This window comes from Diaphorina citri, unplaced genomic scaffold (genome assembly GCF_000475195.1).
Source record: "Diaphorina citri unplaced genomic scaffold, Diaci psyllid genome assembly version 1.1 scaffold54, whole genome shotgun sequence".
NCBI lineage: Eukaryota > Metazoa > Arthropoda > Insecta > Hemiptera > Psyllidae > Diaphorina > Diaphorina citri.
Window position 1 is genome coordinate 171,597 of NW_007377491.1, and position 27,810 is coordinate 199,406.

General features: G+C 42.2%; 1 protein-coding gene across 1 annotated transcript; it reads left to right on the forward strand.

Annotated features, from left to right (window-relative positions):
* On the forward strand, window positions 1-26,124 carry LOC103517239. The gene is made up of 12 exons (XM_026829069.1): window positions 1-207; window positions 9,220-10,181; window positions 10,290-11,467; window positions 12,170-12,378; window positions 12,868-13,330; window positions 13,417-13,818; window positions 21,387-21,685; window positions 21,899-22,119; window positions 22,491-22,775; window positions 23,217-23,269; window positions 24,740-24,937; window positions 25,865-26,124. The coding sequence occupies exons 1-12, from the start codon at window positions 52-54 to the stop codon at window positions 26,122-26,124; spliced, it is 4,686 nt and encodes a 1,561-aa protein (XP_026684870.1). The 5' UTR covers window positions 1-51.
* The last annotated feature ends 1,686 nt before the right edge of the window (window positions 26,125-27,810 follow it).

Below are 27,810 nucleotides of genomic sequence, written 5' to 3' on the forward strand. Positions count from 1 at the left end.
AGACTCAACTTCGAGGACCCATGGAGCCTGGGTGACTACCAGGGGGTGATTATGAAGGTCAACGAGATAGAATCAAGGTCATCTAATGGCAAATCCGCCGCTGAAGATACAAGTGGCGGGTTTCTAACCATAACTCTGACCAGAGCTAACAGTGATAACCTACATTCCAAGATAGGAACTCGCGATAGAGTGCACAAGTTCAACAAGGTAACTACCATGATTTCTTCGTCTTCCTAACCTTTTCCTATTTAAATAGGGTCGGTGTTTCTTGTCAATCTCTTTCAGGCAGTCCTGTTATGTACCTCGTATTCTGATAAATGTCCTGAATCCTTCTCGTGTACTTTAGCAAAAATAGCTCAAGTTTGTGTCGATTGAGAAGGAAACAGCTGAGGTCTGTGGTAATTCATTCTTGGATCTTCTTTCCTCTCATGAAATTTTCCTTTTCCTATTTTTTCCTTTTTTTTGTAATCTTGTACAGTTTTCCAACCATTTTTGATTTTCCTGTATTCACCTCGATCTTTTTCTTCAATCCATCTCCATTTTCTCTTCCAGTACATGTGTATCCCTAGTGTTCATCTCAACACCATCAGTTCCAAAAATCCCTCGGTGGAAAAATACCCGTGTTCGAAAATCCCGCCCATTTGCGTGTTCAAGTTGCGGGATCTGTCGTTTTTGGCGGACGTTTATTTGTATCAGATGGTCAACTACTGGTCGCCACCTGTGGTCTCGATAGCCGAGGGTCCCGGGTTCGATGGAGATCACTTCTTGGACATCCTCTCTCCACTAATAAGATCCAATAGAGGCGCATCCACACGTCAACTAGTGAGCTCCAAATCGGTTACCTATCTGTGTGCCAAAGAGGATTTGGATCGACAGGAATTTAGCTTGAACCGAGAGGAATTCAACTTGAAGGAAGAAGAATTGTACTAATATTTATTCGAAAAAGAAGAATAAGGCTACAAAAAGTAAAGTTGACCAGCCTGGTCAGCTTGGAAGGTTCCCACCCGGGGTGAACTTTATCTTAAGCAGATAAGGTTCGTTCTCGGAACGGCTGATTTCTTCCTATCCTGTCTCCTTCTCTCTTCGATTTCGGGACAATAATACCTCTGTAGTTACAGTTCCCTATAAGGAAAAGAGCTATATTTTGATTTCGACTTTATTTAATTTTGGATACCTACTCCCCAAAATAAGTATGTCAAAATACACAAGACCTTGGTTAGACTGCGGGGCAAAGGGACTTTTCAGTCCTTCCCCAACAGAATAAACAAGGTATATTCTATTCTAATAATTTTATTTATTTTCAGACTCGGCTTATCTCGGCAAATCTCGGGAGGGGGCGGCTCCCAAACGAACTCCTCCTTGTTTCACACGCCCCCCGCCTCTCTTAACCACGCCTCCTACGTTGCCCCACCCCTGTTCCCTAAAAATCCTACAATGCTGCAGTGAGCACCAAAGTTGTGACATAATAACACAAAGAAATTGCATTTACATTTTACATTTTTACAGTTACAGTTCCCTATAAGGAAAAGAGCTATATTTTGATTTCGACTTCATTTAATTTTGGATACCTACCCCCCAAAATAAGTATGTCAAAATACACAAGACCTTGGTTAGACTGCGGGGCAAAGGGACTTTTCAGTCCTTCCCCAACAGAATAAACAAGGTATATTCCATTCTAATAATTTTATTTATTTTCAGACTCGGCTTATCTCGGCAAATCTCGGGAGGCGGCGGCTCCCAAACGAACTCCTCCTTGTTTCACACGCCCCCCGCCTCTCTTAACCACGCCTCCTACGTTGCCCCACCCCTCCAGCAGGACTCTGTGTACAGTAGCGAACCTAGCGGCCGTGGTTCGAGTTACAAAGCGACCTCTGCCGGCACGGGAGCTAAGCTTGGAGCGACACCTCGGGAGATGACGGTAAGACTTGATCGGGTGAAGTGAGATCTTGGTTTTAACTCGACGGTTTTTCATTTATATTTTTTCAATATAAATGAATTAATTTTAAATATAATAAATATGAAAAGAACATGAATACATATGAACATTTTAAAGATATTTTTTTCATTTTTTATTTTTATTTTTTTTTTTAGAGATTTGATAGAGGGAACCGTAACGACGGATGTCTTGAAAACCAGCTGTTCCGAGAACAAACATCATCTGTTAAGTATAAAGTTTTCCTCGAATGGGAATCGAACTAGATACCTAGCGCTTACAAGGCAGACAGCCCATTTTAAGTAACACCCCTAATCTCTTCTTTTTCAGGGCTCTAAATTGATCAAACACTACCACATATGGAAGTGCCTCATCATGTCAATTCAAATGGACAACATTCGCGTTTATTTCCCTGTCAAACCGGTGCGCAACACGCTGGCACCGTTTGATACGCTGAATACGAACGTGATTGTGGTGAAAGTGCCGAGCGTTGTGGTGCACAGTTTGAATCGGAACATTGTGGTGGACAAGTTGCCGACGATTATTGCACATTGACGGTCATGTTTACTCTGGGGCCCCGTCAGTGATATATCGTTGACGGGTAGTGTTTTCTTTCAGGCCCTGTCAATAGTATTCTGTTGACGCCCTATGGTTTTTAGCATTGCTACTGAATAGTGGGGCCTGTGAGGAATCATTTGGTATATTTTACGTGAATCTAAGAGTAAAGTCTGACGTCACACATATTTGAACTCTGTCATTAGAACGGAAAATAAAAATTGAATTTTCCACCTTTTACAGTTACTTTTTCGGAGTTTTGACCTCGGATTTGGTTTTTTCCCAACTTTTTACATAGGAATCGACCATTTATTTATAATTTTTACCCATTTGCAACTGCTCCATTCTCCTGTTTCTTCCAGGTATTACAGTGAACGCCTGTTTCACCAAGGACTCCCAAATGAAAACAGAACAACTGCTCACATTGGGTAAACTAGTGGTGACGGGGACAAGCAATCAGTTCTGTGAGAACGAGGTTGCAGAATTGCAGGAATTCTTCCGGAGTACTCTTCAAGTTAGTAGATAGAAATGCTGATCCTTGACCCATTATTATGTTAAGACGGCCTCTTCTTGATCCTTAACCCAAAAGAAAAAAGTCTGCCTTGTAAGCACTAGGTCTCAGGTTCAATTCCCGGATTTCCCGGGGCGAATTTTATCTTAAAGAGAGATAATAATAATAGTGCTTATTTATACTGCTCGCATAGGACTGAAAAGTCCCTTTACTCTAGCAGTAGGCTACTACTATTATTGTATAGCGCCAAACTTCCGCGGAATACAGCACATTGCACCCGCAATTTCGGAGATACCAGTCCCGTTACTCGCAATTTCGGAGATTCAAATAGTGCACTTGAAGGAAGACAAAGTGCTGGAATGGGACTAACTCAAAGCAATGTTGAAGTGGGACAAAGTCATCTTGGTGCGGGGCAAAGTAATATTGGGGCGGGACAAAGTCATGTTGGTGTGGGTCAAAGCAAGGCTGGTGCGGGGCATAATCAAGTTGGTGTGGGGCAAAATACGGCTAGCCAGCGCCAAACTTCCGCGGAATATAGCACATTGCACCCGCAATTTCGGAGATACCAGTCCCGTTACTCGCAATTTTGGGGATAACAGTCCCCTTACTCGCAATTTCGGAGATTCAAATAGTGCACTTGAAGGAAGACAAAGTGCTGGAATGGGACGAACTCAAAGCATTGTTGAAGTGGGACAAAGTCATCTTGGTGCGGGGCAAAGTAATGTTGGTGTGGGTCAAAGCAAGGCTGGTGCGGGGCATAATCAAGTTGGTGCGGGGCAAAATACGGCTAGTGCGGGTCAAAGTAGTAATGTTCCATTTGAGATGCTGGTAACTGGAAGATCAATTTTGGTGGACTTGTTCGACAAAGAGGTAAGTTAAAAAAGATTGGATTTTTTTTTTTTTTACCGAAACCTCTAGTCTAGTCTCTAGTATAGTGGTTCGTACGGTGGACTCTGGATCTGGAGGTTGGTGGTTCGAGTCCAAGTCATGTCGTAAAATTTAGCGTAGTGTATTAAACGGGGAACAACATTTGTGACCAGCATTTATGCTTGACACAATTTTTTTCTTTTTCTTCTTCTTTCTCTTCTCCCGTTTATACAGGGTTGGTTGTTTTTTATCCGCCTCTTCCAGTCAGTTCTATTTTTTCATTCGGTCCTTCTTAGCCCCCTTTTCCCATTTTTACTTTCTATTACTACAGTATAGCGGAGCTATACTAGTAATGAAAGTATTGCAATCGGTCCAAATTTTCAAAATCGGGATCCAAAAGCGCTCAAAATACCGCCAAGTGCAACAACCATCTCAACCAAACGTTTCGTGTTGCATCCTTGTCAATTGGTATATTTATAAAAAAAAGTGTGGAAAAGCTAGTGTAGGTGAATACATTCAAGATGTGATTTTTGAGGTGAAAATCAATGTTGCATCGCCTTGATTTTTAAAACGACTTCTTCCTAACTTTCATCTTCTTACCTTACAGACAAGCTCAATTTTCCATGGAGTGTCAAAATCTCCAATGTCATCTCGTACACAACCATCCTAACATCCACTAATTCCACTAACTCCAACAAAAAACACAGAATGGAACTATATCTACTGAAACCACTAGATGTAACGTGCAGCATAGCGGTCAATATTAAACAGGAACCCATGCAAGAGGCAGATGGAGATAAACTTGGTAAGTAGTGGAGTTTAGGGTGCACTCAGTTCTTCCTAACTTTCATCTTCTTACCTTACAGACAAGCTCAATTTTCCATGGAGTGTCAAAATCTCCAATGTCATCTCGTACACAACCATCCTAACATCCACTAATTCCAATAACTCCAACAAAAAACACAGAATGGAACTATATCTACTAAAACCACTAGATGTAACGTGTAGCATAGCGGTCAATATTAAACAGGAACCCATGCAAGAGGCAGATGGAGATAAACTTGGTAAGTAGTGGAGTTTAGGGTGCACTCAGTTCCATGCAAGAGGCAGATGGAGATAAACTTGGTAAGTATTGGAGTTTGGGGTGCAATCTGCGGGTAGCTACTTCTATTGAGTAGCGACCAGGGGCGGCATTACCAGTGTAAAAATATGAGTGAAAATTTGCAATTGCAAAGGAGGCGGTGTTTTTTTTTTGTTTTTTCAAAGAGGTTTGATAGAGGGAACTGTAATAACGAAGGTCTTATACTCTCCGAAATCGAAGAAAAGGAGGACAGGATAAAGTCAGGCGTTCCAAGAACGAACGTGGTCTGTTTGAGACCTTCTAAGCTAACTAGGCTGGTAAATCTGATGTTTAAGGCAGGTATTCACTCTCCGACAGTCTTATAGACCTCTAGGTCTGTCAGCCCGCCGGAAAGTGTGTAGCGGAATCTTTCGACCTCAGTCTTCAGACAGTCTGAGAGACCTATAAGTCCGAAGCTTTCCGCCACACACTTTCCGGCGGTCTGACAGACCTAGGTATAGTCGGAGCTTGGGTGACCAGAGTACCTACTGTATAGTCTATTTCCCCTCCCTCCTATTTTCAAACATGTTGTTCTTGTTTCAGCAACCTCTGTGCCTAGTTGTATTCAAAGCATAGCGTTCACCATACACATAAATACGTCTAGAGTTGATGTGAACATCTGTGAACCTCAAGTAGACCTTATACATCAACTGCTCAATCTGTATCTGCTTGAGTTTGTTTCGAACCTGCGGTCTTCGGAGCCCTGGCCGAGTGGTGACCACGCGAGGAATGGAACAGCAGGTGAGATTCTTTAAAAAAATATTTGTAAATAAAATTGTAGATTTGTCTTACATTGCTTAGAATCGTGAAGTTTTCAGTTATAATCACATTAGAAAAAATCTGTCTGTCACGCTGATAGACCTGTTTTTGATCTCTTTTATCGAGAAAACGGCTCGACAGATTTGGATGAAACTTTATGTGGTTGTTAAGAAGAGTACTGAGGGTGACTTAGGCTACTTAAAATTGTCACATTCCATCCTGATTCAAAATGGCGGCGCGCTGAATAGAATATAGTAGAGTATAATAAAATAGAATAGGGTAGAGTAGAATAGAATAGAATAGAACAGAGTATAATAGAGTAGAATAGATTATGTTAGGGGAGTCTCTTCCTGATCCCTTATGTGGCGCGTCCATTTTAGTTTAGGACTATTGCACAGCAGTAGAATAGAATATTCCTTGTTTATCCTGCCCGAATAGGACTGAAAAAAGTCTTTTACCTCAGCAGTCGAAACAAGGTATCGTCTCTCGTATATTTAATTGGAAAGTAATACACAGGATTACTAACTATTAAACAAGCAATAACTCATTTTTTAAAGAGGTCCCCTAGGAACTGTAACAACTGAGGTCTTATCGTTCCGAAATCGAAGAGAGAAGGAGGTTATATCTCTCTAAAGAGAATTTCATATTTGTTCTTGTTTCAGCAACCTCTGTGCCTAGTTGTTACCTTCCTTTCAAGAGTCCATTATCATTATTATTATTATTATTTTTTTTTTGTTTTTGTTTTGTTTTGTTTTTTATTATAAAGAGAATTCAATATTTTCCTTGTTTCAGCAACCTCTGTGCCTAGTTGTATTCAAAGCATAGCGTTCACCATACACATAAATACGTCTAGAGTAGATGTGAACATCTGTGAACCTCAAGTAGACCTTATACATCAACTGCTCAATCTTTACGTGCTCGAGTTTCTGTCGAATCTGCGGTCTTCCGAGCCCTGGCCGAGTGGTGACCACGCGAGAAATGGAACAGCAGGTGAGATTCTTTAAAAAAATCTATGTAAATAAAATTGTAGATTTGTCTTACATTGCTTAGAATCGTGAAGTTTTCAGTTATAATCACATTAGAAAAAAATCTGTCTGTCACACTGATAGACCTGTTTTTGACCTCTTATCGAGAAAACAGCTCGACAGATTTGGATGGAACTTTATGTGGTTGTTAAGAAGAGTACTGAGGGTGACTTAGGCTACTTAAAATTGTCACATTCCATCCTGATTCAAAATGGCGGCGCTTCAAAATCATGCCTCTTACGCTGCACTGATCCCGTACAAAGGAAGGGTCCACAAAGGAAGGGTCAACCACAAGTATTAAATAAATATACACTCGTTTCGTCCTCTCATCTTCAGATTGCCATCTTCAGAGCGACGTCAAACTGTCCGCCCTCGTGCAGTGGACACTGGCGCGCATGGTTTATCGTCTCTCGTATATTTAATTGGAAAGTAATACACAGGATTACTAACTATCAAACAAGCAATAACTCATTTTTTAAAGAGGTCCCCTAGGAACTGTAACAACTGAGGTCTTATCGTTCCGAAATCGAAGAGAGAAGGAGGACAGGATAGGAGAAAGCCAACTTTTCCGAACATTACCTCTTTAGGATAATGTTCGTTAGGATAATGTTCGTTAGGATAATGTTCGCCCCAAGAGGGAATCGAACCCGTGACCTAGCGCTTACAAGGCGCGCAACCCTCCACTCTAACTAGGCTGGCTCTCGCCAGGAGTGCCGGAAGATAGCTCTCGAAATACAGGAACTCATTGTGTCCATGGACTATCAGCCGCCATCTTATCAGATGATCAAATTCAAGATGGCCGACGCCGCAGTACACCATTTCAAAAGGTAAATGCCAGGGTGGTTCCATAGTTTAGTTATTTAGAAAGGTGAAAATCATCAAAAACGACTCCCTTCTGACTTTCAATTTGGATAAACCATCGTGAAACAGCCAAACTTAATGGAATGTCCACAAATTAGTCCTTATTTGGTGAGGTGGGGTCTGGTCTGTCAGACCCTACAAAATTCGTAGAGATGGGACTTTAAAATTGATTCGGAAATTCATGATATTGATGCTTAAAGTGAAAAAAAAAAGAGATAATTTTATAGGTTAAAAAAAAGGTACTTATACCTGTCCTTGGGCCTAGCACCTAAATGGGAAGTATTGTGTCTGTTTTTGCGCATCTGATGAGAGACATACTACGGGATGGGCATTCTACGACACAGACCACATGCGTCGTGGCATTGATTTTCAAGATAGTAACACTATTTTTTTTCTTTTCTTTACTGTTCTACAGAAGAATAAAAAGTCTGGCAGACCCCACCTCATCCTCAAATGTCAGTAAAAAAAAAAAAAAAAAAAAAAAACCCACCAACTGGGGGTTGGGCTAGCCAACACAAGGGAAACCGGCTGGCTTAATACTTGGCACTCATATCGGTTCGTTCGGTTCTCATTTCAGACTCAACTTCGAGGACCCATGGAGCCTGGGTGACTACCAGGGGGTGGATTATGAAGGTCAACGAGATAGAATCAGGTCATCTAATGGCAAATCCGCCGCTGAAGATACAAGTGGCGGATTGTTCTAATCCACATTAACTCTGTATTTCCAGAGCTAATCAGTGATATATCTACATTGCCAGAGAATAGGAACCGCGATAGAGTGCACAAGTTCAACAAGGTAACTACCATGAGTTTTTTCTTCTTTTCTTGCGTCTTCTGCCTTTTCCTTATTTCCATAGTGTCGGTGTTTCTTGCTCACTCTTTCGGCAGACTCTCTGTTATGTACCTCCGTGTTCTGAAAATGTTCACTGATCCTGCTTGTCTCAAACTCTTTAGTAAGGTCAGTTCTTCCATAGCGTAGTGGCAGCTCCCATGGCGTAGTGGTCACTGCGCTCGCTTAATGTACGCGGGAGAGCGCGTTTTCGATTCCCGGCGCTGGCTTGTCAAGTAAATTTGTTCCATGAACATGATTGATTCCGTGTGACTGGCTTGATTTCTAGCGACCGGTGCCAGCATGGTAGGTAAACATTGGATTTTAGGATTATTGAGATATTGGGAAAATCCTACGATGCTGCCAATATCCACTTTCTTGGACATCCTCTCTCCACTAATAAGATCCAATAGAGGTGCATCCACACGTCAACTAGTGAGCTCCAAATCGGCTACCTATCTGTGTGCCAAAGAGGATTTGGATCGACAGGAATTTAGCTTGAACCCATAATAACACAAAGAAACTGCATTTACATTTACAAACTTTAGTAAAAATATGTAGCTCAAGTTTGTGTCGACTGAGGAGGAAACAGCTGAGGTCTATGGTAATTCATTCTTGGATCTTCTTTCCTCTCATGAAATTTTCTTTTCCCATTTTTTTCCTTTTTTTTGTAATCTTGTACAGTTTTCCAAGCATTTTTTGATCTTTCTGTATTCACCTCGATCTTTTTCTTCAATCCATCTCCATTTTCTCTTCCAGTACATGTGTATCCCTAGTGTTCATCTCAACACCATCACGGAGATCATCATCAAAGTACAACCACTGGACTTTATCCTGGCCCCATCCACAATATCCACTTTCTTGGACATCCTCTCTCCACTAATAAGATCCAATAGAGGTGCATCCACACGTCAACTAGTGAGCTCCAAATCGGCTACCTATCTGTGTGCCAAAGAGGATTTGGATCGACAGGAATTTAGCTTGAACCGAGAGGAATTCAATTTGAAGGAAGAAGAATTGTACCCTGAGAAATTCAACTTGAGCCAACAGAGATTGGAATTGAATGAAGACAAAACCAACTGGAAAAAAGAGGAATTCAACTCGAACTTCGAGGAATTTAGCTTAAACTCAGAGGAATTCAGCTTGAATCAAGACCAATCTAACGCGGAAAGAATCGGTGCAACGATTAAGGAATCAAACTCTAACCAAAGATTCGGTGCGCCATCTGACGTTCAAACTCGAATGTCAGGGTCCCGAGACCGTTCCGAGAACTTCGTAAGCGCGTCTGTACCGTCTCCATTTGGAACGCGTAGAGAGGGTTCTATAGACACAACTCCTCTGAGAAAGCAAAGCGGGACATCTCAGGAGAGACAAATTAGAGGAAGCAGTGAGCCGACTACGAGAGAAAGCAAGTACAGTGCTTCCTGGGAAAGTACTCCGGGAGAGCATGATGGACAAAAATCAGTGCAAAATATTCGAGGGGAACGTGATGGAAGAGAATCAGTGGAGAAGGGTAGGTCGAGATATACCGAGTGTTCGGCACATAGAATGAATGCGAAAGCCACTGTACCCCGAGAAGAAGGGAGGAATGAGGGATGTGATACCTCACTTAGAATGGATGTGACATCGATGGATGTGAAATATGACATGAAGACTTTAGAAGAGATTCGTGAAATGAAAATGGACGAGAAACAAGTTCGACTGTCTGAAAACGCCCAATTGGGTTACCAAAGTTTTCCCCGAGAAAGAAATCTGGGAATTTCCTACGCGGGAAAGTCGGAGGGAACTTTCGAAAATTTGGAGAAAAATCCCGCAAATCTCGCGGAATTTTCGAGTGAAACGGAGGAAATTTTCGGACCCGAGGGAATTCCTCACAGCTCCGTTCACACGGGGGGAAAAGTTGAACGTCCCTTGTACGGGGACAGACCCGTCCCGTCTGGGCCTATCGACCCTGGGTTAGAAGCCCCAGGCGCGACTGCGTGGGGTAGAAAAACAAACCCGCCCCCTGTCGTCCCCGGGAAAAGGTTGCGTAAAACATCATCGGCCTCCACGATTGGGTCTTCGGAATACGCCCCTGTGCATAGGAAAGTGTCCCAGGAGAAAACAGGGGCAGATTTGTCGTCAGCTAAGAAGGTGACCCAATCGTTAATAGGGGCGGATCTAACTTCAAGTGTCGAGAGGAAGGTTTCACAATCAATGCAGGAGGAACGTATATTCTCAAAGAGGTTTTCAACACAAGCCTCCATCAGTGAAAGCGATGTGTTGAGTACAGAATTAGGTGCGTCTCATCACGAACCGCCTCTGTATCGAGAAGAAATTTCGCCTCCCAAAGAGGCAGAAACATCCCAGATCGACCACTTTCAAAGTGAAACCCTCGTTCGGAAACCCAAAGAAGCCCCCCGCGAAAGATCCATCGATCCGCGAAAGATTTCGTCCTCTATTCTGAAGAAAACCTCATCTTCGTCTCTCGGGGAAAGTTTCGCGACGAAAAAGGTCTCCCTCGATTTACCCACAGACCACCGCGCGATGTCGCCTGCAAAACCCAAAGTCCCCTTCGTGTCGACAGCCCGGCTGCCGCTGCTTTTCTTAGACGTGAAAAACGTACGAGTCATCATCCCGCTGGAAGCGATCGAAAGCGGTCAGGCTAAGCGAGAAAAAGTTGGCGGGAGGAACGTCGCGTCCGCGGGGAAAACTAACGGAGAGGCTGACCGGATTTCTGGCGGGGGAAGCGACCCGTCCCGCGGTGGAATTCCAACCAGCGACCCTCCACTTTCGCCGGGAGGGAGCACCTCGCTCCCGTTAACTTCGGAGTGCCTCCACGATTGTGTGATAGTCACGCTGGGTGGGATCTCGATTTCGCCCCAGGTGGATAATCCCCTGTGTCGGGTGGAGTGTAGGCCGGACCTGTTGGGCTTGGCGAGGAAGTTTGGCGTGGATCATGTACTTGGCTCACAGATCGAGGACCGGCAGTATCAGCTCGATGTGGGGACGATTGGCGTGAGCTCGGGTAAGTAGTTTGATTTGTTTTTTTTTTTTCTTTTTTTTCTAACGACTGAAGTGTTATCTAAAGCTTTCTCGCTTTGAGTTAATAGGTCGTCGCGACAAATTTCAAGATCAGAGCTCTTTTGTGTGAGAAAATGTGGAAAAAATCCCCCAAAAACCACCACCACTTTCGTGTTCCTGGTAAAAAGATCTTTAATTTGATATATAGGTCGACCAGGTTTGGATAAGTCCTTCTATGGGGACAGAAGTTTGATTTGTTTTTTTGTTTTTCTTTTTTTTCTCTAACAGGTTTTATAGAGAGAACTGTAACAACTACAGACTGAGGTCTTATCGACTATCGTCCCGAAATCGGAGAGGGAAGCAGGATAGGATAGGAGAACGCCAGTCGTTCCAAGAACGAACCTTATCTGTTTAGGATGAAGTTCGACCCGGGCGGGAATCGAACCGCGAAATGAAAGAATTAGAACAAGAATAAGGTAGTAATAGGAAGAAAACCTACTCACAGGTTAAAACTTCGAAGCGACAGGCTCTGGGTAGATTGACTGCAGCAGCGAACTACTGTCTATACATCCCTACAAGTGAGAAAAAATGACTTAACTGTCAGTTTTCGCATTCTATTCTCCCCCAGGCATTTGGAGTGTTAACTGTCAATTTTCGCATTTTATTCTCCTTTTCTCCATTCTATAACATTCTATTCTCCCCCCAGGTATTTGGAGTGAACTAGAGCGAGGGACTCTTCTGTCCCACACCTCCGAGTTAGAGCTAAACGCAGCCCTGATTTGGAACTCAGGTCAGACCCCCGGGGCTGCCCCCAATACACTGCCCCTGCTACGGGAGTTTAGCCTAATAGCGACCCTGGCCCCGAGTATAGTGTATTTGTATGAGGCGGTGATTGTGGCTGGCACTTCTCTAGAGGTGAGTATCTTTGAAGTCTTTGGTTCGAATCCCGGAACCGTCTTTTTTCTGAGAAAGTTAAGGAATTCTTTATAAATTCCTGCAAACATCAGAATTACATATTATTACTTCGCAAAATTTAAGCCCGTCTAGCGCAAAAAATGTTTATTTCTCGAGACTCGGCCCATAGACACTTTTGAACTACACCCTGAAAAGAACCTGTATGCAAAATGTCAGCTTATTTTACCAAAGTTTGAATTTTGGAAAATTGTCAAAATTTTGCAAACTTTAAGGGACATTCAGTCCTATCCCAGCAGGATAAACAAGGTTTATTCTAATCCAGTGGTTCCCAAACCTTTTTTTCTACGATCTTTTATGTGACTCAACTTTACCAGGGAGCCATTTCCATAGGTCCTTGCGGCCCCCTTCTGAAAATCCTTTGCGGCCTCCCGGTTTAGGAATCGCTTTTCTATTATTATCTACTGACTCTATCGCACTTCGCTTTCTCAGATAAACGCCGCCAAGGACATCCATTTCTCTCTCACTCTGGCACAACTCCGCCTTCTCGCTCACCTCTACCGACAACTCGACTCCCATCTGTTCTCTCATTTGAGGAAACACAGATCCAAACTTCCGCGGAATACAGCACATTGCACCCGCAATTTCGGTGATACCAGTCCCGTTACTCGCAATTTCGGAGATTCAAATAGTGCGCTTGAAGGAAGACAAAGTGCTGGAATGGGACGAACTCAAAGCAATGTTGAAGTGGGACAAAGTCATCTTGGTGCGGGGCAAAGTAATGTTGGGGCGGGACAAAGTCATGTTGGTGTGGGTCAAAGCAAGGCTGGTGCGGGGCATAATCAAGTTGGTGTGGGGCAAAATACGGCTAGTGCGGGTCAAAGTAGTAATGTTCCATTTGAGATGCTGGTAACTGGAAGATCAATTTTGGTGGATTTGTTCGGACACAGACCACGCGCGTCTAACAGTTATTTCATAGCTACGAAATAAAACGGCGTTGAAAAACTTTTTTTCATTTCTCGGTCTTCTCTCCTTCCCCAGGTAACATTGAATATGTGAGCGTAAACATCTCCGCCTATCAGTTAGAAGTACTCTATCGTATCTACCATCAGTACAAACATCTTCTACCAACCAGACATACTTCTAATAATAGAGGGGATCCTACTACCAATTCTTCAAAAGATTCAGGGGATTCTGTTCCCAATATTTCCTGTGAAACAGCTCATTCCCATGTTACCACTGCCAAAGAAACAACTGATTTTGATGGTGCTACCCTTTTAACCAATGCTGCTGCCAAAGTAGCATCTGGTTTTGAAAGCACTGCTACTCCTTCAGCAGCGAATTTTGATGCTGCTGCTGCTGCTAAGGGGACGCCTAGTTTTAATGCTGCTGATGTGGCTGAACCAGATCAAGATCAGCATTATGTGGACGATTTACGAGCGGGTAAGTTCGAAATCCATTTTCATCCCCCTTGAACTTTTTTTTTTTTTTAAGAGGTTTTATATTTTTATTTATTAACATCTCACAGCTAAAGCTGTAGTATTTATTTTACAAAAGATACATGAAAAGAAGAAAATGTACAGCTAGGGTACAAAATAGTTAACAACTAGGGTACAAATTATTTACTTACATTATAAAAGAATAACATACAGATAGTTACATATACATACATTATATATGTAAGACTGTAAGAGGTTTTATAGAGGGAACTGTAACTGCTAAGGTCTTATCGTCCCGAAATCGAAGAGAGATGGAGGTGTGGATAGGCGAAAGTCAGCCGTTCCGAGAGCGAAACGTCTCTGTTTAAAATGAAGTTCGTTTCCGGAAATCGAAACCGCGTCGTAGCGTACATAAGGCAGGCACGCTACCCTCCAAGCTAACTAGACTGACAATGGAGCAGTTGCAAATGGGTAAAAATTATAAATAAATGGTCGATTCCTATGTAAAAAGTTGTGAAAAATCCAAATCCGAGGTCAAAACTCCGAAAAAATAAATGTAAAAGGTCTAAAATTCAATTTTTATTTTCCGTTCTAATAAAAGAGTTCAAAGATGTGTGACGTCAGACTTTACGCAGTTGTTTTTTTCGTCCGCTAGGTAGCGCCAGTATGCAAGCACGCTTGCGGAGGAGCAAAAAGAAACGCGCAGAAACGTATGCGCACAAACACATTAATGTGTTGCCTGCGAAGGAGCTTTGCTCGGGACATTTGATGTGACGTCATCGCCTACGGGAGCGTATGCCGTGACGGACGCGTTTCGTTCTTATTTGAACTCATCAGTTAGACATAGCTCTCAGGTGCTGGCCAAGAATTTGGAAGTGTTATTTATACTTCAGAGATGGAAATTGTGGAGAAACGAGAACCTGCGTTTTCTATGTAAGATTATATTTGTGTTGAGTGTTGTTGTGAGCGCCACAAGTACATATCTGTACTTTTCAGGAACATTTTTTGTGTCTTATATCATCTCATAATCTGTTCATTCCCCCTTTTTTGTCTTCCTTTTCTTCTTCTTCTTCTTCTTCTTCTTCTTCTTTCTTCTTCTTCTTTCTTCTTCTTCTTCTACTTCTTGATTATATCAAACTTCATTGTTCGTTTCTTAAAGGTGTTGAAGCTGAGAAAGAAACTCTACCTGTGATGCCAGAACCAATTGAAGCAGGGATGTTAAATGATGGAGAAGTTGATGTTGACATCATGTTAACATCTGTAATGATTTGTAATAATACGCACATACCGTTCATTATTCGACAGTATGATACTACCAAAGAATCTGTTGTGTACAGGTGAGTTGTGGTTGGGTGGAAAAGAATGGGTGCTTTTTGTATTGTTCTGTACAACTCTTATGGTACCTGAGATCAATAATTGAGAAATCACATTGGGTGCTTTTTGCTTCGATAGCGTAGTTTCTTTTGCTAAGCGGGGAGGACATGGTTTCAATAAATTCCATTCGAGGCTTCAAATTGTATCTTCTTTAGGCCAGTCACTTACTACAGTACTGATCTGACAGGAGGACGGTTTTCTTCGGTATGATTTATTTCATTAAAATTCTTCTTTCTTCCGATCCTTTGGACAACAGTTTATATTTTTGTATTTTCTTCTTCATTTTTTTTCCTTATTATTATTTTTCCTTCTTCAGGTTTGGCGAATTGTACATGAAGATCATGTAAACGAGGATTTAGACTTGGGTCGGGATTTGACGGAGGCGCGGTCCGTCGGGATTAGAGGCAAAGCTGAAATCAATTTGAGCAGAGGAAATGAGGGACTGTCTGGAGTCAGTGGGGTGGAGATGGATGGAAATGGCAGTGGCAAAACACCGAGACAGGACGGGTCAAAGGATGATGTCCAAGGAACTAACAAGTAAGATGTTCGTTTTAAATATTTTAATCTGTTATTTTCTGTCCCTATATTAGAGAAATCGACCATTGTGTGTACTCATATATTATTATGTGCAAGTAAAGTAATTGTTCAGGCAGAGGCGATAGTCGATTGAATTCCCCAGGTTCCCAATGGATCACTGAAGTTAAGCAAAGTTGGGCGTGGTTAGTATCCGGATAACTTACCATTCCAGGCAACCGCGTGCTACTGACTTTTCGTGGCACGAATCAGGCTGGATGAGGTTAATGTGAGAAGGCAGGTAGCTTGCCACCGAATGGAAGGTAAAACCTCTATCAATAACGACCTTAGCAATTATACAGTGATATTCAACTCCTTCCTAAATAAATAATCTATTCCAGTGACAGTGAGGACAGACGCGCACACCACTGCAACATGCAACTCATAGTTCAACGATTCTATTCTATCGTTTTCAGACACGAAGCTAGACGAAACCGATGCGGACTCCATTGAAGGCGACAAGTCGCGACTCACCAAACTCATTCGCGACAAAATGGAGCGACAAAAACGCCACCAAGAGATTCTAGCTCGCGACCAAATCCCGTTACTCGAAACCGGCACTGTTCCCGAGCGTAAACGCCAGGAAAACGGGCTTTGTCCGGTGCCATCAAATCAAGTCTCAAATTATTTGTGTTAAAGCAGAGCTTTCGACAACTTTTGTGGATATCACAGCATTACTGAGTGCCTCCTTTGCAATCAATTTCCATATTTCAATAATCTTTTTCCACTGGTAATGTCGCCACTGGTTTTTACTCGATTAAATTATCTACTCAGTTGTCCTCACGAGGCTGAGTGCACCCCTAAACTCCAAACACAGAGCCGAAAAAACTTCGACCCCGCCGGGAATCGAATTCGGGTCCTCCGGCGTGCAAGTCTAGTGTGATACCCACTCGGCCACGAAGGTTGTATTTATAAGAATATTCACTCATTTATTGAGTTATTTCACATATACATAGGTTCATAAAAACAATTTGTTTGGATTGAGGTATTTGTTCCACATATCTGAAGAAAATATGGTGGATATCACTTCATTTGTGTACTAGTTGACATCCATATTCAAACATTTTCATTGTTTTTTTCATAGTTCAACGATTTTATTCTATCGTTTTCAGACACGAAGCTAGACGAAACCGACGCGGACTCCATTGAAGGCGACAAGTCGCGACTCACCAAACTCATTCGCGACAAAATGGAGCGACAAAAACGCCACCAAGAGATTCTAGCTCGCGACCAAATCCCGTTACTCGAAACCGGCACTGTTCCCGAGCGTAAACGCCAGGAAAACGGGCTTTGTCCGGTGCTCATTCAAGTGAAGCTAGAACGAACTCTGGTGGGGAAAAGGTTAACTGGGAGTGTGCAGAAACCGGTCCGTCTTGTGCTGACTGAGGAGTTGCTAACTCGGGTGAGTGCTGTGCTATTTTACTGGTGTCCTTCTTCCTAATGGGGAAGCACCAAAATTGAGAAATTGATTTTGAACGGTTATTTTTGCTTCAGATGAGTCCCACTAGTGATTGATATTGAATTTCATAATTATTAACAACTTAACTTGTCGTTAATTTTTCTGAAGCCGCGACAATGAAAAAAGAAAGCTCCTTTTTCTGTTTAACCTAACCCCATAATAACACTGACCACTGCTCAAATTGCGAAAGCTCCTTTTTGTGTTTAACCTAACCGCATAACACTGGTCACTGTTCATTTCTGAAAGCTCCTTTTTGTGTTCAACCTAACCCCATAATAACACTGGTCACTGCTCATTTGTGAAAGCACTGGTCACTCACTGCTCATTTGTGACAGCTCCTTTTTGTAGCATTGTTTCATTGAAGTGACTTCTTAAGTACCATTATATTTTTAAAGAGGTAAGATAGAGGGAACTGTAACTGATAAGGTATTATCGTCCCGAAAGTGAATAGAGAAGAAAGACAGAAAAGGAGAAAGCCAGCCGTTCCGAGAACGAACCTTATCCCTTTAGGATAAAATTCGCCCCAGGCGGGCATCGAAATCGACCTAGCGCTTATAAGGCAGACGCGCTACCAACCTAACTAACTAGGCTGGCGGGAAAACACTATCCCAAGTTTCAGCTTCTTATTTTAATCCAGCCGCTCCGAGACTTTATAAACACCCTGTTTAAATTACATTCAAGGTGAGTCTTTCGTTCGAATCCCGGAACCGTCTTTTTTCTGAGAAAGTTAAGGAATTCTTTATAAATTCCTGCAAAAATCAGAATTACTTATTATTACTTCGCAAAATTTAAGCCCGTCTAGCGCAAAAAATGTTTATTTCTCGAGACTCGGCCCATAGACACTTTTGAACTACACCCTGAAAAGAACCTGTATGCAAAATGTCAGCTTATTTTACGAAAGTTTGAATTTTGGAAAATTGTCAAAATTTCGCAAACTTTAAGGGACATTCAGTCCTATCCCAGCAGGATAAACAAGGTTTATTCTAATCCAGTGGTTCCCAAACCTTTTTTTCTACGAAAAAACAATACATACCTACATAGCAAGGAGATATAGACAGACTCATGTCAGTTCTATTATTCAACACAAGCTGAGGCAGATCATTATCCCACAGTAGAAACTATACATACCTGCATAGCAAGGAGATATAGACAGACTCATGTCAGTTCTATTATTCAACACAAGCTGAGGTAGATCATTATCCCACACTAGAAACTGGTGTACTCCATTCTGCACACTGGTCGTCAAAGTCAGCCCGATGGGAGAGCCCTGGTTCGATATGCATAGGGGATGGGCGCGTTTTACGTCCAATGTGGAGAGTAGTACGGGACACAGGGGGATGCCGTTCATCCAGAAAATGAGATAGAATTCCGGTGTTTCGTCCGGCGCGTAGGGGCCCAGGATTTTCCAGAATAGAAGGGGTCGTGGTCTGGAAATGAAAATTGTTTAAGTTAATCTACGAATAGTTCGCCTCAAGTGATCTGATCACCATTACATTGAAATGGGGGTGTTTTCTGATGGAATTCCTGTGTGCAGAGTCCAGTATGTAAGACTATCGCACTCTATCTGATCACCAACTCACTCTATGCCTAGCAAGCTGGCAGTTCCTCAAAGGGTTCTCTCTGCTTTTAAAGACCAAGTACAAGTCCTCACGATGGTTGACTGCGGTTCAGGATCTTGTTACCTAGATCAACATCAACAGCTTCCATTCGACTCTCCGAATTGTCAACTTTCCAATCGGCACAATTCGTGGGATGTCGGCAAATGTGTTCCTGTTTAGATTGGAACCCTGAGGTACTCCCTCCATAGAGAGGATCACTTAGGTCATCCAAATTTAACACGGGTAGGCCAGGCGTTTCCGAACCAGCAATGAGATCTTTGTGTCCAGTTTGGAGTTCCTGAATCTGTTTGGTTCGGCTAGGCTCGGCTTCAGTCGTGTCGGAAGAGTCAAATGCTTTGGAAAAGTCTATATCAGTCTTTTGTTCTCTAGGAATCCGTGCCCGAGTGGGTATCACACTAGGCTTGCATGCCGGAGGACCCGAATTCGATTCCCGGCGGGGTCAAAGTTTTTTCGGCTCTGTGTTTGGAGTTTAGGGGTGCACTCAGCCTTGTGAGGACAACTGAGTAGATAATTTAATCGAGTAAAAACCAGTGGCGACATTACCAGTGGAAAAAGATTATTGAAATATGGTGAAGATTAAGATACAGGACTCGGTGTGGAGTGGTACCATACCTATTGGTAAGTCGAGCCATATTTTATTATCTGCCTCTGTGGCCTCGCCAAGGAGATATGAAATTTCAACTTTTTGGAACACCCTGGCTGCCAAAGCATATTCCATGGCGTTTATCCACAGACATCCATGTATGAATACATCTCCCTTAAATAAGAGACAGGCTCTTCAATTCTTGGAATTTTTACGTCAAGAAATATGAAAATTTCACTCAGAGGCCCTCTTTCAGATAATCATTGAAAATACATTAGCGTCTAGTGGCAGTAAGTGTGGTGGCGCCATTACGCCCAACGAGTGAAAAATCACCTCTGTGTTGCCTCTTTGCGCACAGAGGGGCACAATAAAATACGACTATACATTGCCTATTCTGATATTCGGAAAAAAAAAAAAAAAAAAAATCGGATGAAACTCACAAGTGGGACGGGCCTTCAACGCTTACTCCATAACGTGGAAGTACTCCTCCCCTCGGTCCATCACTCGTATATACATCGCTCCCGTCCCCTCCCTTGAGGAAACACCAAACCAGGCCGAATACTTGCTCCAATATTATGATTCCAGCAAGGGGTTCACCGTGTATGCGCGACTGAAAGTGGTGGAAAACAGTGACGAAGTGGCCAAGGTGGACTTTTTCGACGTGCCCCCGCTGAAGCCAGTGTCGGAGGTAATAATAATGAGAATGGTTTATTTAATATAACTTTAAAAACATCTATCTTTTGTTCCTATATAAGTACCCATTGGTACTTTTCAGGAACGGTTTATTACTTTTATTCAAATGATTGCCAAACGTTTTTTTTCTAGTTAAGCAAGGTCTTTTTACTGAATTGTTAGTTGTATGTATTATTTTTTAACCCATCAAATATACGAGACCTTGTTTTTCTCTGTTCAAAAGGAAGTTCGTCTTCGGAAATCGAAAGCGCGTCGTTGCGCACACAAGGCAGGCGCGCTACCCTCCAAGCTAACTTTTAAACTAGACTGGCAATTATTGAAGTTTATTCTGCTTCGTAGCTAACTAGGCTGGCGAAGTTTATTCTACTCCAATTTATCTCGCTTCCTCTCGATGTCCCATTTTTCAGGAGCATTCCAATACATCCCCGTCGCGGACACGACCACACGACTTCCTCTCTCCTACCAAATCCTTTACAACGCTTACTCCATAACGTGGAAGTACCCCTCCCCTCGGTCCATCACTCGTATAATGTAAGACTGTAAGAGGTTTTATAGAGGGAACTGTAACTGCCAAGGTTTTATCGTCCCGAAATCGAAGAGAGATGGAGGTGTGGATAGGCGAAAGTCAGCCGTTCCGAGAACGAAACTTCTCTGTTCAAAATGAAGTTCGTCTCCGGAAATCGAAACCGCGTCGTAGCGCACACAAGGCAGGCGCGCTACCCTCAAGGCTAACTAGAATGGCAATTATTGAAGTTTATTCTGCTTCGTAGCTAACTGGGCTGGCAATCATTGAAGTTTATTCTACTCCAATTTATCTCGCTTCCTCTCGATGTCCCATTTTTCAGGAGCATTCCAATACATCCCCGTCCCGGACACGAGCACACGACTTCCTCTCTCCTACCAAATCCTTTACAACGCTTACTCCATAACGTGGAAGTACCCCTCCCCTCGGTCCATCACTCGTATATACATCGCTCCCGTCCCCTCCCTTGAGGAAACACCAAACCAGGCCGACTACTTGCTCCAATATTATGATTCCAGCAAGGGGTTCACCGTGTATGCGCGACTGAAAGTGGTGGAAAACAGTGACGAAGTGGCCAAGGGAAAAAATCCGTTGTTCCTCATTTTTCCTGCTTTTTGACTTTGAAACGTCACCAAAGTAAGCGCAACTGATCTATTATTGAAGTTTATTCTGCTTTGTAGCTAACTGGGCTGGCGAAGTTTATTCTACTCTAATTTATCTTGCTTCCTCTCGATGTCCCATTTTTCAGGAGCATTCCAATACATCCCCGTCCCGGACACGAGCACACGACTCCCTCTCTCCTACCAAATCCCTTACAACGCTTACTCCATAACGTGGAAGTACCCCTCCCCTCGGTCCATCACTCGTATATACATCGCTCCCGTCCCCTCCCTTGAGGAAACACCAAACCAGGCCGAATACTTGCTCCAATATTATGATTCCAGCAAGGGGTTCACCGTGTATGCGCGACTGAAAGTGGTGGAAAACAGTGACGAAGTGGCCAAGGTGGACTTTTTCGACGTGCCCCCGCTGAAGCCAGTGTCGGAGGTAATAATAACGAGAATGATTTATTTAATATATCTTTAAAAACATCTATCTTTTTTTTCTATATAAGTACCCATTGGTACTCTTCAGGAACGGTTTTCTTCAGTATGATTTATTTCATTAAAATTCTTCTTTCTTCCGACTTGATTGTATTATGTTTCATTGTTGTAATCCAAATAATATTTTTGTATTTTCTTCTTTTTTTTCCTTCTTCAGGTTTGGCGAATTGTACATGAAGATCATGTAAACGAGGATTTAGACTTGGGTCGGGATTTGTCGGAGGCGCGATCTGTCGGGAATAAAGGCAAAGCTGAAATCAATTTGAGCAGAGGAAATGAGGGACTGTCTGGAGTCAGTGGGGTGGAGGTGGATGGAAATGTCAGTGGCAAAACACCGAGACAGGACGGGTCAAAGGATGATGTCCAAGGAACTAACAAGTAAGATGTTCGTTTTAAATATTTTAATCTGTTCTGTCCCTATATTAGAGAAATCGACCATTGTGTGTACTCATATATTATTATGTGCAAGTAAAGTAATTGTTCAGGCAGAGGCGATAGTCGATTGAATTCCCCAGTTCCCAATGGATCACTGAAGTTAAGCAAAGTTGGGCGTGGTTAGTATCCGGATAACTTACCATTCCAGGCAATCGCGTGCTACTGACTTTTCGTGGCACGAATCAGGCTGGATGAGGTTAATGTGAGAAGGCAGGTAGCTTGTCACCGAATGGAAGGTAAAACCTCTATCAATAACGACCTTAGCAGTTATACAGTGATATTCAACTCCTTCCTAAATAAATAATCTATTCCAGTGACAGTGAGGACAGACGCGCACACCACTGCAACATGCAACTTCTCCTCGGCAGTATTCGGGTGGACTCGTTCTACTCCTACAAACTCATCTCCAACCTACACATCAACCTGGACAACAAAGTGTTCAAACTAAACCTCCTCCATTCCGGCAACAACGGAATGAGATATATCCTCAATAAGAAAAAACTTCTCTTCAGAAAGTTCAAGCTTAACGAGCAAAACGCCCAGTTGTTCAGTGTTCCTACAAACTCATCTCCAACCTACACATCAACCTGGACAACAAAGTGTTCAAACTAAAACTCCTCCATTCCGGAAACAACGGAATGAGATATATCCTCAATAAGAAAAAACTTCTCTTCAGAAAGTTCAAGCTTAACGAGCAAAACGCCCAGTTGTTCAGTGGGAACGGTTTTCTTCAGTATGATTTATTTAATTAAAATTCTTCTTTCTTCCGACTTGATTGTATCATATTTCATTGTTGTAATCCAAATAATATTTTTGCATTTTCTTCTTCATTTTTTTCCTTATTATTATTATTTTCCTTCTTCAGGTTTGGCGAATTGTACATGAAGATCATGTAAACGAGGATTTAGACTTGGGTCGAGATTTGACGGAGGCGCGGTCCGTCGGGATTAGAGGCAAAGCTGAAATCAATTTGAGCAGAGGAAATGAGGGACTGTCTGGAGTCAGTGATCACTGTATATGATTCGTTCCTATCTGCCCAGCCCGAGTTTGATTCGGGTGACTTCGCGACGCGATAGTGCCCAGTGTGTACCTGGTGAGTAATTGTTTGATTGATTTTTTTGGTCACTGTATATGATTCGTTCCTATTTGCCCAGCCCGAGTTTGATTCGGGTGACTTCGCGACGCGATAGTGCCCAGTGTGTACCTGGTGAGTAATTGTTTGATTGATTTTTTTGTTGATTGATTGAAATGGTTTACTTTATTTCCAACATCCAACATGTTAAATGGGAGCCATTTGCTTGTGCCGTATCATAACGAAGGCCTTGGAAAACGTAGTAATTTAGCTTAAAATTGAAGTTGATCTTTATAGAAGAGTTATATCTCTTTTACAATTCGATAGTCAATATCGAGTTTTACCACCGTGGATTGTCTCAGGATTGAGTTCGGACCGACCTTGACCTGGGTATTAAGTATAGGAAAATCCTCGTTTCATCTAGGGGTCGAGTGGATCCGAACACATCGCATGCCTTCAGGGACACTCCATTTGTCAAGGGTTTAGGCATTGCCTTGCCCTTGGGATCAATTTAATTTGATGAAACCATTTACTGATGAAAATTTGTAATGAAACAAAGGCCTTGGAAAACGTAGTAATTTAGCTTAAAATTGAAGTTGATCTTTGTAGAAGAGTTATATCTCTTTTAAATTAGATAGTCAAGATCGAGTTTCACCACCGTGGATTGTCTTAGGATCGAGTTGGGACCGACCTTGACCTCGGTATTACAGGGAAATCCTCGTTTCATCTAGGGGTCGAGTGGGTTCGAACACATCGCATGCCTTCAGGGACAGTTCATTTGTCAAGGGTTTAGGCATTGCCTTGCCCTTGGGATCAATTTAATTTGATGAAACCATTTACTGATGAAAATTTGTAATGAAACAATAGGTTGAAAAAAAAAAAAATAATCTCAATGCCGAGTTGGTAAACCCCAGCATAAGGGGATAACGAAAAACCCAGCGCTGGGACAGACTTTATATACACACTGTATATTATTCTGCTCTGTAATTTATCCTCACAACAATCTCAATGATGTAGTGGCTATGGCAGTAGATTTCAGGTGTTAAGGTTGGTGGTTCGAGTCCAAATTAGGTCATGAAATTTAGCGTAGTGAGGAACGACATTTGTGACATGTATTCATGCTTAACTAAATTAAGTTTTCCTAAGGGCCATTTTCCTAAGGGTTTAATTAAAATTCCTATTTTGCCCCCCCGGGCCGATAAGACCTTCATTGTTACAGCTCCCTCTATCAAACCTCTTCAAAGAAATTTTGTAGATCGTTAGACTTTCGGTCAAAAGAGAACTGATTGGATTTTGAACCAAAATGATCGAGTCCAGTCAAAACTTGAAACTCACTTTGCTTATTCTTACCAACCTCTGTGGTTAGCACGGTGGACTCTGGAGTCTGTATGTTGGTGTTTCGAGTCCAAGTCAAGTCATAAGTGTATTAATCATGTAACGACTTTTGTGACCATGCTTAATTAACGCAATTAAAATTCCTTATTCTCCCAGGCAACCTGCACTGTGCCAACCTGTTCAATCGAGACCTCCACTTCCTCCTACTATGTCATGGCGGAGAGAATCAGCTAGTGCAAGTTCCCGCTAAGACTGTCTCCCCATCTGTTATGTTAAGCCCTGTAGCTGACATCAGCAAGTATGAGATGAAGATTAAGATACAGGACTCGGTGTGGAGTGGTACCATACCTATTGGTAAGTCGAGCCATATTTTATTATCTGCCTCTGTGGCCTCGCCAAGGAGATATGAAATTTCAACTTTTTGGAACACCCTGGCTGCCAAAGCATATTCCATGGCGTTTATCCACAGACATCCGTGTATTAAAACATCTCCCTTAAATAAGAGACAGGCTCTTCAATTCTTGGAATTTTTACGTCAAGAAATATGAAAATTTCACTCAGAGGCCCTCTTTCAGATAATCATTGAAAATACATTAGCGTCTAGTGGCAGTAAGTGTGGTGGCGCCATTACGCCCAACGAGTGAAAAATCACCTCTGTGTTGCCTCTTTGCGCACAGAGGGGCACAATAAAATACGACTATACATTGCCTACAGGACGGACATTCGGAAAAAAATCGGATGAAACTCACAAGTGGGACGGGCCTTAACCTTAAGATCTTCTTTTCCTCCCCATCAGGTAGTTGCATTAATTACTTTTATTCAAATGATTGCCAAACGTTTTTTTTCTAGTTAAGCAAGGTCTTTTTACTGAATTGTTAGTTGTATGTATTATTTTTTAACCCATCAAATATACGAGACCTTGTTTAGACTGCTGGGGTAAAGGGACTTTTCAGTCCTATTCGGGCAGGATAAACAAGGTACCTATATTCTATTCTATTCTATTCTATTCTATTCTATTCTATTCTATTCTATTCTATTCTATTCTATTCTATTCTATTCTATTCTATTCTATTCTATTCTATTCTATTCTATTCTATTCTATTCTATTCTATTCTATTCTATTCTATTCTATTCTATTCTATTCTATTCTATTCTATTCTATTCTATTCTATTCTATTCTATTCTATTCTATTCTATTCTATTCTATTCTATTCTATTCTATTCTATTCTATTCTATTCTATTCTATTCTATTGCCTAAAGCTTCTTTTTCTCCCCACCAGGTGCCAACATGAGCGCCAAGCTCGGCTCAGGGGAAGACCTCTGGTTGGTCAAACTTCCCCTCCCCCCCTCCTCTCCCTCTTCGTTCGAGTCCGTGTGGGTTCGGCTCCTCTGGGACCATCGGGACACGAGTTCGGCCGATCTTTACCGATGTGTATTCGTGGTGACGTCACTGTATATGATTCGTTCCTATTTGCCCAGCCCGAGTTTGATTCGTGTGACTTCGCGACGCGACAGTGCCCAGTGTGTGCCGGGTGAGTAGAATAGAACAGATATAATAGAATAGATTTTTTTTTTTTTAAATTGCTCTTCGCGCGGTGAAAACTTTTTCCCCGATGCTTCGATTCTGTGCTCGCTTGACCGGCACTCCGTGCTGTCTCCGCCCCGTTTGGATTCAAGTTTCTGGGTCTGTCTCCTGCTGAGGGGACGGCGGTTCCAGTCGACTTGCTCGCTTGAGTTGAGAAGTAGCCAGGCGTTCTACACGCCCAAGGTGTCCGGTCTGTTGTTTCCCAATAGTTTTGTGTATGTGGATGTCCTGTGTGAGGAATATGTAAGTAGAAGTTTGTCCTTGTTAGCTCTAGATTGCGGGTTCGATTCCCGCCCCAGACGGACTTTATCTTTTTTTTTTATCTAAGAGATAAGTCTCGTTCTAGTACACAAATAGCCTACTCTGAGGCTTGGGTGTAAGGGCAAACAGTCCTAAAAGTTGGTTTAAGCTTCTACGAATCTACGAAGGTTCGTTCTTGGAACTGTTGGCTTTATCCCATCCTGACCTCCATCTCTCTTTTTCCTATCCGATTTTGCGACAGTAAGACCTCAGTAGATACCTACTGCCCCCTCTTTCAAACCTCTTCTTTTGTGACGTGGGGTTTTGAACCTCACAGTCACCCGGTAGATTCGATATCTATTTTTAAACTTGAAAAAAAAAATTATTCTTTAGACTGTCAGCTCAGAACGAGTGGTTTCATTATGCCAACAGATTTACGTGTCTCTTTACAGATGGCCTACATCACACTGACCTCCTCGGAATTTAAAATATTCTGGGTTTTATTTCATTTTCATTTTATGGACTAGTTTCGCCGGTGAAGGCATCTTCAGCGTTACAGATAAATACACATAAGTATCGGGTTGGGGAAGGCAAGGTTGGTAATGGTAAACTTGCCTTGTTTTTCAGTTCCCACTCCCATTCCAAACTGTAGAAATGTCAGGTCTCACCTAGTCCGAGCTCATCTCAACCCGGTACATAACCACAGCCTCAATCCCTATAGGTAACCGTACAACTTGAGGTTACTGTCCCCCGTCATACGTCATAGTTGCTTGTGAATCTGAATAGCGCTCATTGACGGCATTACTAGCAAAAGTAATGTTTTTATTGGGAAACGCGATGATGGAAAAGTCTTGTAATGCTGTGATGTGATTGATAACCACAAAAAATATGACTTTAATACAAAGAAATATGTATACGAGTAACTTACGTTCATTATTTACATTAACTACAATAAAATTGTTGGTCACATACCGAAGCTTTTGGCGAAGAGCTTTGTTACAATTTTTTCCGAAGTCAAAGTCCAATTTTCCTGGACTTTTAGGGGCCCCACATGGTTAATTAAGAAATAAGTTGCATGAAAGTGCCGGCGAGGTGGGGCGAAAAAGTATACGCCACTGACGAATGGAGTCGCATTTGAATCCGTAGATTGACAAATAATGCATTTTCGTCTAACGGTCTTAGCCAACTGCCAATAATTTCTTCATCTCAGTCCTTAAGTAGAGCAGTTAATGCTAGCCCTCCTATAAAATTGTTGAGAAACTAACAAGCTGTTTATATACAATCAACCGGTGACAACTGGAAAAAGTTTTTTATTGTTCTTTATGAATAGCTTAAAGGCATTTTATAACGTACACACTTTATCTATTAAACATGAAACAAGCCTTTTTTCTATTTTAAATT

Coding starts and splice junctions, on each gene's coding strand:
- LOC103517239 (XM_026829069.1), top strand. CDS start 52: ATGAAGGTCAACGAGATAGAATCAAGGTCATCTAATGGCAAATCCGCC. Junction 22,776..23,216: donor ACATCAACCTGGACAACAAA/GTGTTCAAACTA, acceptor CTATCTGCCCAG/CCCGAGTTTGATTCGGGTGA. Junction 23,270..24,739: donor TAGTGCCCAGTGTGTACCTG/GTGAGTAATTGT, acceptor TTATTCTCCCAG/GCAACCTGCACTGTGCCAAC.